Source organism: Thermobia domestica, chromosome 1, assembly GCF_964235325.1.
Source record: "Thermobia domestica chromosome 1, izTheDome1.hap1.1, whole genome shotgun sequence".
Lineage (NCBI taxonomy): Eukaryota > Metazoa > Arthropoda > Insecta > Zygentoma > Lepismatidae > Thermobia > Thermobia domestica.
Genome location: NC_137454.1, coordinates 41,830,999 through 41,845,066, shown reverse-complemented (window position 1 = coordinate 41,845,066; position 14,068 = coordinate 41,830,999). Strand labels below are relative to the sequence as shown.

Sequence of the window (14,068 nt, the reverse complement as noted above, 5' to 3'; positions counted from 1 at the left end):
AGGGTGGCAATCTGGATGAGTTTCAAATGTTTACTTCTAGCCTTCAGATTTCTTTTAAAGATTATTTTCGTACTTCATACTTCAGACTTAAGTGTCTTCACTACAGATAAATTAAACTACCGATAATTTTAGAGTTTTTCTGTAATATCTTCAAAACAAATACAAATATTCGAAAAGCAGGAACGCAGTGAACTGGACATACGATTTTGTATGTGATACCTTTACCACAATTCAACTATCTGTTTCTAGTATGCTGCTATTTACAGAACCCGCAAAAATGCTAAATCTATCTACAGTTTCAATTCGAATGCAGATAGATTGTGATAACAGTATCACATGCAAAATCGTATTGTCTAGTTCATTACGTTTCTGCTTTTCGAATATTTGTTTTGAAGATATTACAGAAAAACTCTAAAAATTAGCAGTAGTTTAATTTCGCTGTAGTGAAGATTCTTAAGTTCAGCCATAAGAGACAACTAAAGGAGGACCTTATTAATAAAATATGTTGCATAACGTTGCTTAAACAATAGGACTTGTAGCAGGGGTTCATTATCTTCATCAGCAACTGACGTGAGATATTTTATTTTGCATTAGTGTTACAAATGTCAAAAATGGAATTCCTTCAACACAGCCGTCATTTTAGGAGAAAAATTGTGCTTCTAATGCTTATCAAAATAAATAAATAAATAAAAAAAAAAAAAAATACAACTTTCCGAGATCGTCGAGTTAGCACTGGCCCACTGGAATAATCGAGCTGAGTACCAGGAAAGACAAGAGGGAAAGAAAAATCTTTACAATTTGCTACAGAAATACGCCGAACAGGATAACAACTGACATTTTTATTGGACTTGGTTTTTCTCAAATTACAAGTTGTATACCAAGCTAATTAATTAATACATAATACATTCATTGACTGACTTTGTGAGATGTTACTAGATTCTTACTTACGAATGATCAACAAGTGACTAAAATGAATATCTTCGAACAAATTTATCTGAAAACAAAATATTCACATTCTAGCGTAACTATTTTTGTTTTATAAATAATAATAATAATTAAAAAATCACAAGATATTACTTCTAGTAAAAAAAAAAAAAAAAAAAAATGTTGACTGATTCACACACTATTAATGTGAGGAAGTGACTAATATAAAACAAGCCATTAATCAATTCTTCTTATATATATAATTACGTCATTTTATTTTCAATATTAATAAAATGCCTGCTCAGAAGAAAACGAACAAACAAGACATATTTTCAACGTTTTTCCTTTCTTTCACACCTTCACGGACAATGTTTCTCTTACAAGCTCGGTATAAAATATTACGAAAAAAAATCATAAATATTATTACATTAGACAGCACTAGCAATGAACAAACTCCTTCTAATCAATCATACATTAACTGGCAAGAGATATTCGGTATCAAAAAAACCTTAATTATCATCTGTACAAAGAATGTATTTTTTTAAATATATTTTCAACCGCTTTCAAGCTCTCCCGCTTTTAATATATATATATTTATATATTCTTACAGCAATCACCCAATGGCAAATTGCCATAATATTCACTTTGGATATAACAACAACAATGGGTATATTTATACAGTATCTGTACGCGATTCAAATATACACAAAAATTACAACAACTGCTCTTCTTTCCTATTTACAGAGCATGTACGGAAAATGTGTTTTATTTTTTATGTCAATTCAAAGCTACCTTATTTATATATATATATAAATATATGCATACACAGGAGATGTAAGAAGAATATAAGCATACTTTTTGTTTATTTATTGGTTTTCTTTCTAAAATTCTGACAGTTTTTCAACAAACTTTACCTATCAGTTATCGAATTTTAATTAGATAAGTATTGTTTCCACTCACTATGCTGTTCTCTTCAACTTAACTATTAAACACTTTCATTATGCTACAAGCTAAAATAGCCCGCATATTCAACGAAGTTTTGGCTGCTCAGTAACACTCAATGTCTGTAAGTAAACTGTGAAGTCATACGTTTTGAAGACGTAAAATTTTACAACGAGGAACTTCTACAATTATAGGTGATCTAACGTTCCTGCACTAGCACTAAAAGTCAACCTTACCACATGTCGGTGAAAATCGATCCCAGGTTATGCATGTGGCTGCTTTTACAGTTATTAGTTTGCTACAATTTATAAGAAAGAACACAACTTTACGATCATACTATAGAAATTTACATTGACAATTTTTAATAGTACCTCTTTGTTAAACTATTTTGTTGAAAAACCATGGAAAAATATAGCTTTAATACGGCTTTAATACGGTATACAGTAAAACATGGCTTTAATATATTCCATATAAAGCTAAATAACAAATTATTTGAACATAGTAAATAGGAGAGACAGTACTTTTTCTTTTTAACGAAAATGGTTTTAAACGGTGAATAAATATCTTGGTGACTTTTAATTTTATTAAATTATGAATCATACATGACACTTGCGACTATGATTTCAAAGCGAGTAATATGACAAGGCAAGCATTACCCATTAAACGACAGTGACATTTCTCGTAAGAAAATATGGAAATAATCTACTTATTTATATGTGTACTTGAAAAGAATCGTAATATCTCAAGATCAACAAGAATTTTAAAAATTATCGATATTTATATATTAAAGGTGTTTCAGTTTTAAATTTGTTTTCTGTGCTCGTTTACATCATATACAAACATAAAATAAAGTAATAATAATAAAAAAGTACTACTTTCACAATTTTAAGCTGACTGAGGGAAACATGAAGAAAGAAATTTATACTAACTGCCAATTCTCTAATCTAAACATTTCTCACTGGTTATTTTTCATAATACCATTTTTATATCTCTCGTTGAATGTAACCCCTTCGGGTCAAGTAAAGATGTTCGAAGACAAGACCGACAAACTTTAGGAAATAATTTCTCACACGGAAATATGAAAAAATATATAGACCAACGTGGCTGCACAAATATGTCATGTCGGAGCTATAGCCCACCCAAAATTGGTTGGAACAATCAAATCAAGGATCTCAGAAAACGAGAAACAAACGTCGGATCAAGGTAGGATAAAAAAAAAAAAAAAAAAAAAAGGACTTCGTAGTTTTTGAGTAGTATATTTCATTAATATGCCAGTAGATGTAGAACAGGAGCAGCGACACGGTCAGAATGAAGCATAAGACAGACAAAGGATAAATTAGGAACTATAATCTGGTACATTAGTGGAATCCCATGCTCACAATACGCACTATGTTCTTTTCTTAACGAAAGGAGGGAAATCCGATTTAAACTTATTTTTACACACCACAATTCTCTGCAGGTGCGAATTCAATAACTTACAAAGAGTGAAGTGATTTGACTGTACCGGGGCTCGAACCCGGGATCTCCAGCATATGGTGCCGATGCGTTAATCACTACGCCTCCCAGTTTGTTGCAGTCGGTGTTCTCCACTCAGACCATATGGCTTGTATCACAGCCTACGCTGCTGTGCTTGGACAAACCAGTGTCCACGTATTGAGAACACCTTTTGACGGTTGTGACTATGTTCTTTTGCCCGATCTTGTCCTGACATTTCTTTATCGAGTTATGCCTCTTTATTTATCCGATCAATTTTCGGTTAGCTATAATTCGGAAATCATCATGAATTTCTGTCATACACTGGTCTATATGTACATTACATTTTAATGATTAAGAAAATGACTGTAATGAGGAAGAATCAAAGAAAGAGGGGGATGATTTAGGATCAAGGAATATTTTCAAAAGTTCGTCGTTGTCGTTCCTGAACAATCTGCATGAAACGCTATTAAAACTGTCAAGAAGCAATATTAATTTCTATGACACATAAATTAGTGTATAGTGCAAAGTAATATGAACTATTTGTAATAACAATTTACTCTTCTTACCCCCAGCAAACCTTTGCTCATTTACTGTATTTACTGTACGTATCGTTTTCAAACTGGATCAGCACAGCAAAACAAGAGCAAGTGGCTACGAATGGTTTGCTACAGACTGGTACTAATCTTCTTATCGCTCAAGCACTACCATTCATTGTCACTGTGTGCACTGTAACCATGTTACGCTTACTCTTATGTGTCACGACAGGATCTTTGAATGCAATTATTGGCAGCACTGCATAAGTATGGCTTGTGTAATAAGGTAAGATTACAGTTTAATGCACAGACTTTTCATCAAATCACGAAATCGCTTTTCGAACACTTTATATATATATATTGATAAATAAGAATGCTTCATCCTCTCGGAAAATGTACACATATAAGGAACATATTTAGATTAGCACCTTTATGTTGTCCTTCAGCGCCTCTATTGAAAATGGACCTGCAGTTTTCTTCCTGAACACAAAAAACTACTTGCATAGGAAATTTAAAAATATATGTAATACATAGAAATTTCTCTACTTTAGACTATTTTCAGGTAGCTTCCTCGACCTTTCTCACTGCTCTGTCCTACAGCCAGCAAAGAGCTATGGCGAACCGATTAAGAATAATGCATAATCATAAGCGCTCATACAACATATGGAAAATGATAAAGTATATACGTCAGTAAGAAATCACACCAATGAAAAACAATCAAGTTTAAACACTGTAGATTACTAATGTTCTGTTGAAGACTAACCATTTATTGTTTTCTCGTATTGGAAGTAATTTTACTTCCTGTGTCCCGAACCTTAACAAGTTATCAAGTTAGTTACGCCAACCATTATCATAACAACTACGTATTTCAGCATTTATAAAAACATGTTTCTATTCTTCTTACATCTCCTCCTCCTCCTTGATTTAATATATAAACTTCTCACCTTAAATAAACATGGTGTTAATATGTTTAATGGTGTTCATCACCATAAAGCAGCATTATTTTAATCAATTCCATTAACTGTAATGAATAATTGACGATTCCTTCCGTAACAAGTCGCAAATATAATACATCAGCACCAATATTATGATAAAGACTGACTTTTTTTTCTTTTTTCATTTTACCGTGTATTATAACTTCTACTATTATGCATTTATTCCGAGCATTGCGTCAGCGACAAAATAGCCCATTCTCCCAGTTTATGAAACGAATGAAAAAAAAAAAAAAAAAAAAAAAAAAAATTGCACAAACACAGCCTTCTGAAAAAATTTGGTTGCATATCCATTACTTTTTCTTTACACAGACGACGCAAAATTTGCTACGTTGCTAATACTTTGTCATTTTCTGTAACTCCATCGATCACAATTAACGCCGATTCTACATGCCAAATTTGGATCACACTGTCTCTCTCGGGTGCACCTTTCATTCGACATGAAACTTCAATGCGGCCGACGTCGAAAGTCCCAGGAGCACTGGCCACTGCGTTTAAGTTGACCTCACCTGTGCCGTGAGGGCCAAGTTCTATAATGGCTGTGATGCATCCAACCCAACGGAATGTACTCGAAGACTGCGGAGAGTACAGCTGAGTCTTATAGACTTGACTGGAACAGATATATCAAAAACTATGCATCAATACTTACAATATCAGTCACTTATCAGTTAATATTACACTGAGTATCAAATGTCTGGATACGATATTCACCAACCCATCTTGTGAATAATAATTTTATCATCAATCTGATGTCTTAATCCAACCCTATTAATTACGAAATAGATATCTATAACCTTCCTTCTTTACGTTTTCTTAAGTGAAACTCAACAAACCTTCCTTTTCACTTTCAATTTTTCGTATATAGTCCTAGTAAATATTGTTAGTTTAAATGCTGCACTTAAATTAAACGTTTTAAAATATTTTTTATTACTATACCACAGTATGTCCACACACGAAACACTAAGTTAATGGAAAGTTCGTTGAGTTTTGGATTTATAATATTTTAAAGAAAAAAACTTCTATTTGAAAGTACAGTACAAAGATCGGATGAAAGCATCAGGCTGATATTGAAATTACTATCCAGATAAAAAAATTCACAAGGTTAATTTCCATATACACAAGATGAATACCATTTCCATATATTTGATACAGAATGCGCCATTTGTAAACGGTGACAAATTAGATTGCGTAATTTAAAATTAAGATCAAAATTTGGGTTAATGACAATGTAATTAAGCTCACAAAAATAGAACTAAAAGTAAAATATGAGCTTGAATCTCATATGGTGAAGAACGCTACATATTCAAGCAATAGTTTCTCTCATTCTCAGAAAAAAAAAAAAGATGAAACACAGATCAGAAACTAAGGTACAGGAAAAAAAAATGAAAATGAAATCTTTGAGTTTAACGTCCCATGATTATGCTCTTTAGGCTAAGGGAGACGATGATTAAAGAAAGTGAATGATGGTGGAAGAATTGGTGGAATGAAAAAGTGGAAGGAAACGGCAGTAGCCCGAGAAATTCAATGGGCACGAAGCTGTTTACCACAGTTATCTGGCCGGGAATCGAACCAGGAACCCCATGCACCAGAAATAAGCGCTCTACCACTGAGCCACGTGCCTCCAAAAAGAAGTGTAACTCTTAATCTTGTTAGAGGTTGTGCTGCAAAGTTAAGCCTCTATTTTACGTTGAATTTCAGACGACACTGTTACACTTGGAGTTGAGTTGATTTTAGTTTAGCGTCCCTTTCAGCAGCGAGGCTATATGAGACGTGGACCTACTGATTAACGTGGAATCCGAACCACATGAGCTCCCGCCGGGAATCGAACCCGGATCTCCCACGCCAAAGCTCTTACACTTGGAATACTACACTGAAATGCTCGTATGTTCCCCAAATGACCACCGTCAGTCGAACCTTTTGATTTACCATACTGCCTCACATGTTCATTTTGATCATACAAGCAACGACACCTGTAGAGAGGAAATTATAGTACATGTTGCTACCACCATTTTATCCAACTTCGAAAAAAATCACAGATGCCATGCCAGTCATGACGAGTCAAACTTTTTTTTTTTTTTGACAAATTCTGTATAAACCAAGGACTCCGCTCAGAGCTTATGGAAATCCAGTTTCCATTAAATTGGCTGGTATTGCAGTATGTTGTGTATTTTGGTCCCCTGATGAAAAGTCTCAATGGACACGAAGCTCGAAAACCACACGTTTTTCAGATACCCGCTGATTATTATCGTCTTAAAGGTATACGCTCCTTCGTAAACTAAAATAATAATTAGATCGCCATTTAATGTATGAAGTATGAACGAGTCTCAATAGGGTATACACGGGGTTTTGGGGGTCACTAATTCCGAATCCGAAGTTGGTTAACATCTACCACGTGAGGTTCGAGTCTATTTGAAGGTAAAATCGAGAGGGAACGTTGTAAAAATCTGAACAATAGGTATATAAATATTTTCTGAGTTACTGGATCCGATTTCTTGATCTGACAAGGTAATGCAAAGGTCATTGCAGGGTCATTTTAAGATCAAACTTGAAAAACCGTCGGAAAAATCTAAAAAAATCATAGATAGGATTTTAGGGTAGTTGAAAATAAAACTTTCAAAGAATCGCAATCACTTCTAGGGTTTCATATCACTGACTTAAAAAAAAAAAAAAAAAAAAAAAAGCGTGTGTGTGGGCGGGAGGGGGGGGGGGTGAAGAAGAAACCACTACAAATGACTGAGTGAAAATTTACATAAACAATATTAATGGTAAAGCCGATTTACATTGACCTCGGATTTGGAATCAGCTACCCTAAAAACCTATCTATGAATGTTTTCAGATTTTTTCGGCGGTTTTTCAAGTTTGACCATGAAATAACTCTGCAATAACCTTAACATAACCTTGTCGAGTAAATGACATAATCGGATCCAGGGACTCAAAAAAACATTTATATACTTTTGTTTAGATTTTTACAACGTTTTCTCTCGATTTGACCTTCAAATGACCTTGAACCTGACGTGATGGAAGTTAACCGACCTCGGATTCGGAATCAACGACCCCAAAAAACCTAGTATACCCTATTCAGACTCGTTTACACTCCATACATAAAATGCCGACCTAATTATTATTTTCAGTTTACGAGGGAGCGTATATTTTTAAGACGATAATAATCAGCGGATATCCCAAAAACGTGGGGTTATCGAGCTTCATGCCCATTGAGACTTTTCATCAGGGGACCAAATACACTACATACTGCAATATTAGACAATTTAACGGAAACTGGATTTCCATAAACTCTGAGCGGGGTCCTTTACAAACCGTGTTAAAAATAACCACCACAGCATTTCAGATAATCTAATTAGGTGCCATCAGGTGGATTAAAATACAATACAAGCCTAATCTTTTAGTAACGCATACCTGTCTCGTAGTTACAATGCAAATTTTTGAATAGACTTCTAATTCACCTAAGGACGGACGATCAGAAGTGAAATAGTGATTATAGTTAGTTTTAATAACGCATCTTGGTAGGCTACTTTTGTATTTTTAAACAAAATAATTTATTAAGATTTTTTTTAGTTACCTGTTTGTCGCTGATGTATTCACCTTCACTATTAACTCTTTATTCGAACAATTCTGCAATGTCACTTGTACAGGAACTACGCAAAGCCTGAAAAGATAATTCAATTCAATACCACTATTAAATTTTAATTTATAAAATATACACGTAATTTACGCTAATAGCTTCAGAAAAAGAGAAATTGAATTTAGTAAACAACTATTACAGAGAATGTTACAAAACAAGTATTTTTAAACAATTTCTATACACAAAATACAAATAGACCGTATCTTATTTACACTTCATGATTCGGTAACATCAAAACGTTCCAATTTTCGACATTGTTTAAAGTTCATTTGTAACGAAATTTGAACTATAAATAGACTATTATATTCAAAGGGGAGGAAGAAGATAAGGGTATTAGCAATCTAATACACGAAAAATCTAATGATAACAAAGGATAAATCCTTCTAGCAAGTCCCCATTACCTCCGTCAAATTCTTTATTCGTCATATTTCTTTTTTAAGTTTAACGTCCTACGATTATGCACTATGACTGATGGAGACGGTGATGATGAGGTCGATGATTACGATGGAATGACGAAAGCGAAAGGAATCGGGAAACTCCAAGAAAATCCACACATATGGTGTCTGTCCACCACATAGCCCACTTATTGGGAGCTGGGATCGAACCAGAGACTTCACGCGCACTCTACCACTAGCTACATCGGATCCATACCATAATTACAGATATAGTTGAATAAAGACTGATTATAATATTCTTGTTCTTTCTCTCAGGTACGAAGCTTGGTAAAACAGACAACTTATTTTCTCCAATCTAATCATACGTTCATTTACATAGAAATGTCTTCAATACCTCAATGCATGATTTTCAATGTTTGAAACTTGTTTTAAAGTTTTCAAGAGTTTCAATTTAATAATTTGATATTGGTTAGATGTTTCCAAATTATCTTCTGAAGTTTACTACGTGATCTGTAAATGTACAGAATTATACTAAAGTTCTTCAATTATGCCCTTTAGTCTAACTGGGAGGGATGATTTGAGAAAGTGAATGATTGGTCGAAAAAATGAAATGAAATATTTGAGTTTTACGTCCCACAGTTATGCCGGTTAGGCTAAAGGAGACGGTGATGATGAGTAATGAATGAAATGGTGGAATGAAGAAAGTGGGAGGAAACGGGATAACCCCGAGAAAACCCACGCACACGGTGTTTGTCCACCACAAAGTTCACTTGGCGGGAGCAGGGTTTGAACCCGAGACTCCTAGCACCAGAGGTGAACGCTCTACCACTGAGCCACCGCGTGAATGATTGGTCGAATGACAATGTGGGACGGACCAGGAGAATCCCAAGAAAATCCACACACACGAACCACAAACTCATATGATCTGTGATCGAAACAGGAAACCCTAGCACCAGAGGTGAATAGTGTTGCACAGAACCACCGTGGCCCCTAACAAAAACATTTGCACAAAAATTACAGAATACATTTAACGTTCGAAACTTATGGTAATATATACCTATATCAGGCATTCCAAAACAGTTTTAAAGGTACAACATTAAACTGACATTGTCAGAATCTTAAATAACGAGTTCAAAAGTTGGAAGTAAGATATTCAAGTCACATTTTTATTAAAACATAAAACTACAAACGGAATCAAGATATAGATAGCTTGGGCAAAACTAGGCCTGCAATATGATGAATTTCAGGCATTACAAAATAAATAAATAAATAAAGAACAATAAAAAATAAAAAATAGAATTGATTACTATATTTAATATCTCCCCCATTTAATTTTCTGACTTTGTAACCCTTCCATTGAAATTTCCTTTTCCAACTACCTTGAATTTTGACCCATAAGTCACTGTAGAGAAAATATCCCACACGCATTCCGAAAATAAAACAGCATTTTACCCATCACTAAATTACCTAGACTGTTTGAAGTCATGAGATACTCTCGATTTATGCTTGAGACTGTATATAACTAGTTTCTGTAATACTTCTAGTGGAGGAAAATGTTCCGTTGATGTCGTCGAGGATTTATCGCCAAATATTCTAAAAGGACCTTGATCCCATTGTTGAAGCGGCGCAGGATCTGGAGGCCACGTCACAGGGTCCCCAAGCTTCTCCACCGTTATTTGATGCTGTCCTAACGCTACTCGACTATTACCATCGGCATCTGTGATAGAAGCCTGTAAGGAAAAAAAAAAGAAAAAACGCATTTATCTCTTTGGAACAGAAATACTACGGAAGTGACTGCAGTTGCTGTAATTCTACTGCCCATGCAGTCTGATTTTGTTATTTATTTTTCCCTTTTTTAAAGAAATAAATGTGAAGCGAACTCGATTTATCTTTAGGGTAACACAAAAATTGTACATGAGCTCGTGTTTTAATTCATTAACCCCCAAACTGAGCATCATATTGATAACATGTTACAATGATTAATGAAATAATTAAAATAAATGAACTAGATAACCTTTCACAATTGTTTTCACTGGTGTGTTCTCAGTAGTACAGTTATTTTTCACTTACTTGCATTTGTATCTCAATATTAAGAACGAAATAACATATGTACTTTAATACAGGTACAATCTGAGACATTTTTGCTAAGATTAATAACCATGCTGTTACAAAATACTTTTTTACAACGCTTGAGCGGTGAATCTAAGCATGGAAACAAGCCAGAAAGTCTTGTACAAAAACGCTGCGGAGTCCATCCTTTCCGAGTTAAGAGCCGTCGAAATATTTGAAAAATGAACTTTGGGGATTCATAACACAAATACCAACGACTCCAGAGAAAGTGGAAATTTTATAGGATGATACCTTTACTTTTCAAAAATGCCAAAACCAAGATGGGTGGGAACGTGCGCAAGGGATTTCACTCATATCGATCTACTTCTATTTTCAGGATATTCCGGAATCCCTTCCCCACGTTCCCACTCATCTTGGTTTTCGTATCTTTTAAAACTAAAGGTATTAAGGTAAAGGCATTAATTACATCCTGTAAAATTCATCATACTACTTTCTCTGTCGGTATTTCAATTATGCGCCCCAAGATGATTTTTCAGGTATTTCCGTGGCTCGTGACTCGGAACGAATGCACTCTGTAGCATTTCTGTACATAGAGTTTCTTATTTAGCCTTATTTTACATGGCGAAGTTAAGGCTAATCATGCCTTGTCTCCCACTTTCTGTTTCGTTTTGAACCACATATTTACCAGACAAGCGTTTTAAACGGTATTTTGCCAAAATCTGTATCTCTTTCTCTCTCTCTGGGAATCTTATTAAGATGGTTAATTTCCTAGCATGATTTCAGAAACCAATCCTGCTGCCATCGATCACCAAACACTTACTGAAAAATGAAAGTTTTACAAAGGTTTTCAATATAGTGATTATCAAGCACATATAAAAGGTTATTCGTTGTTAAGCTTAACAAATAAAATAACTTTCTCATTAATATAACGGATGACAGATGTGACTTACTAACCTCCCATCTTACAATCAGTGTCACATCGACTTTCAGTGCGACTTCGATTGCTTTCTTCTCTTCTGCTTCCTGTGAGCTGACTGACTGGGAAGATTCCATGTGCTGCGTTGATGACTGCAAGCTATCATCAAAGATTCCGGAGAAATCTTTGCCATGGCAAAGATAAAAGTTCAGGAAGGGTCTTTCTTTCGACGATGGCATCTGGAATGCAAAACAAAGCTAAAATGAATTTTGATACACTGAATATATAAATAAGATTTTACAACTACGCTAATTTCATTTAATATACATTGTATACTCAAAATAAATACAGCAAACTCTTTCGTACCTCAGTGGTTAACCTACTCGCATCTGGTGCAGGAAACATGGATGAGGTTCCCGATGACAGTATATACGGAATGTTTCCAAGTTAAGTTTTAAGTTCCACATATGACATAGCTTCAGTATTGAAAAGAGGCCCTTTCGACCCTAAGCTCAAGCAAGACTCGCGGTAACTTATTAATGCCAACGGAAGATGCCTCGGTCTTGCTCGGTAATAACTGTATCAATTCCACCCACCAATACCAGCAAATGTTCTATTCGCCTTAACATATAATGTTGGAGATTTACTTGCCATGTACTTAACATATCTACTTTCTTTTCTACTACCCGATACACATATTTTAAAAATGCACTAATGACAGGAATCTGGTTCGGTTGGATTAGACTTTAGCGTTCTGTTCAGCAGCGAGGCTATATGAAATGTGGACCTACAGTTTGAAGTAGGATCCGAATCACATTAGCTCCCCTGCCGGGAATCGAACCAGAGTCAGTGGCTCCGCGTGACGCAGTCACTAATGCTCCCGCCTTTGGTGCAAGCAGTCCAGAGTTTGATTCCCAGTGGGGGCACTCAGTCGAAAAAGTGTAAAACGCTTTTCCAGGTCAGCCACCCTGAATGAGGTTTTCCTGGGTTTTTCCTCATTCACACCAGGAAAATGCCGGGATAGTACCTAACATATACGTCCCAGGCCGCTTCCTTCCTTCCCTTTCATCGGGTAGTATGCTTGCCGAGAGACGTCATTCCTCATCTACGTGAGGGACTAAATGGCCTACATGACGACAGTCTTGAAATCTAATTCTTAATCCGAACCCGAGTCGTCCGCATCAACCATGGCCACGATGAAGCTCGACAGGAAGCTGGAATTTGCTATGCAAGAACAGGAGCGAAAGTATTAATTTTAATCAAATGTACATTGGCTTAGTATTAAAATTGAATATTAGTATATATATATATATTCGATATTATTGGAGATCATGTTGCCAGTCTACAGGAAAATGAAATGCTGAAATAATGTGGAAGTTACGAATATCCCTAACGCACACGATACAAAAGGAAGAGTAGGAATGAAATGAAATTTCACGCAGTGGCGTAGTCAAGGGGGATGGGAGAGTTACTGAGTTTTAACTTTTAACCTCGCTCCACAGGATAGTACGGTAGAATAAATGTTTACTATGTTAAAATATTCAAACAAAAAGGACGCGTATCTTGAAGCAATGTAAGTTTGGGGCCTTGAATCCCCTTTGACGAAATTCTGCGTGCGCTACTACATCCCAACAAACACGAAGGACTGTGTTACATCATTACAATTCAGCTGGGAGACAGTGGATCATCATCTTTATAGTCCTGATATGTCATTGAATTACTTCATCATATTTGAACTGACATCGAGGTGTTTCTCTTAATGTCTGATTTTTTTTTTTTTTTTTTTTTTTTAATTCTACGGTTGAAGTTAAGTTAATCTCCACAAACAACTACACAGTAAACAAATGTATCAATCCAAGAAACACAAAGAGTGAAAAAAAAAAAGCACGACTAGACCTATACCGTTATTCGAATCTGGATTTCCGGCTTACTATGCCGATGCATTAACTTCTACATACCAATATAATATAATACATTTATCAATCACTTTTCAAGTTTTGGAAATCTTGCAAAGCAGACGATATACATTTGTAATTTTTAGATATTTCCGTTCCATCTCATTCAACAAGCCCAATATTCTATTAAAGTATGGCAGAAAGAATAAATTCTTAATGCTGACGTATAAATCCATATAATATTTTCTGGGATTGTGTGCAAAGCATATAGTTAATATATAAATA

General features: G+C 35.0%; 1 protein-coding gene across 1 annotated transcript in view; it reads right to left on the bottom strand.

The window, feature by feature from the left end:
• Positions 1 to 819: 819 nt before the first annotated feature.
• l(3)76BDm (trafficking protein particle complex subunit 8 homolog l(3)76BDm) overlaps positions 820 to 14,068 on the bottom strand; it is a 117,061-nt gene continuing 103,812 nt past the window's right edge. Inside the window, exons 23-26 of the mRNA XM_081756935.1 lie at positions 11,927 to 12,127; positions 10,370 to 10,632; positions 8,445 to 8,531; positions 820 to 5,477 (exon numbers count right to left, since the gene is read on the bottom strand). Of these exons, the coding sequence (XP_081613061.1) occupies positions 5,195 to 5,477; positions 8,445 to 8,531; positions 10,370 to 10,632; positions 11,927 to 12,127 (834 nt within the window). The 3' untranslated portion in view covers positions 820 to 5,194. The remainder of the gene's footprint in view (positions 5,478 to 8,444; positions 8,532 to 10,369; positions 10,633 to 11,926; positions 12,128 to 14,068) is intronic.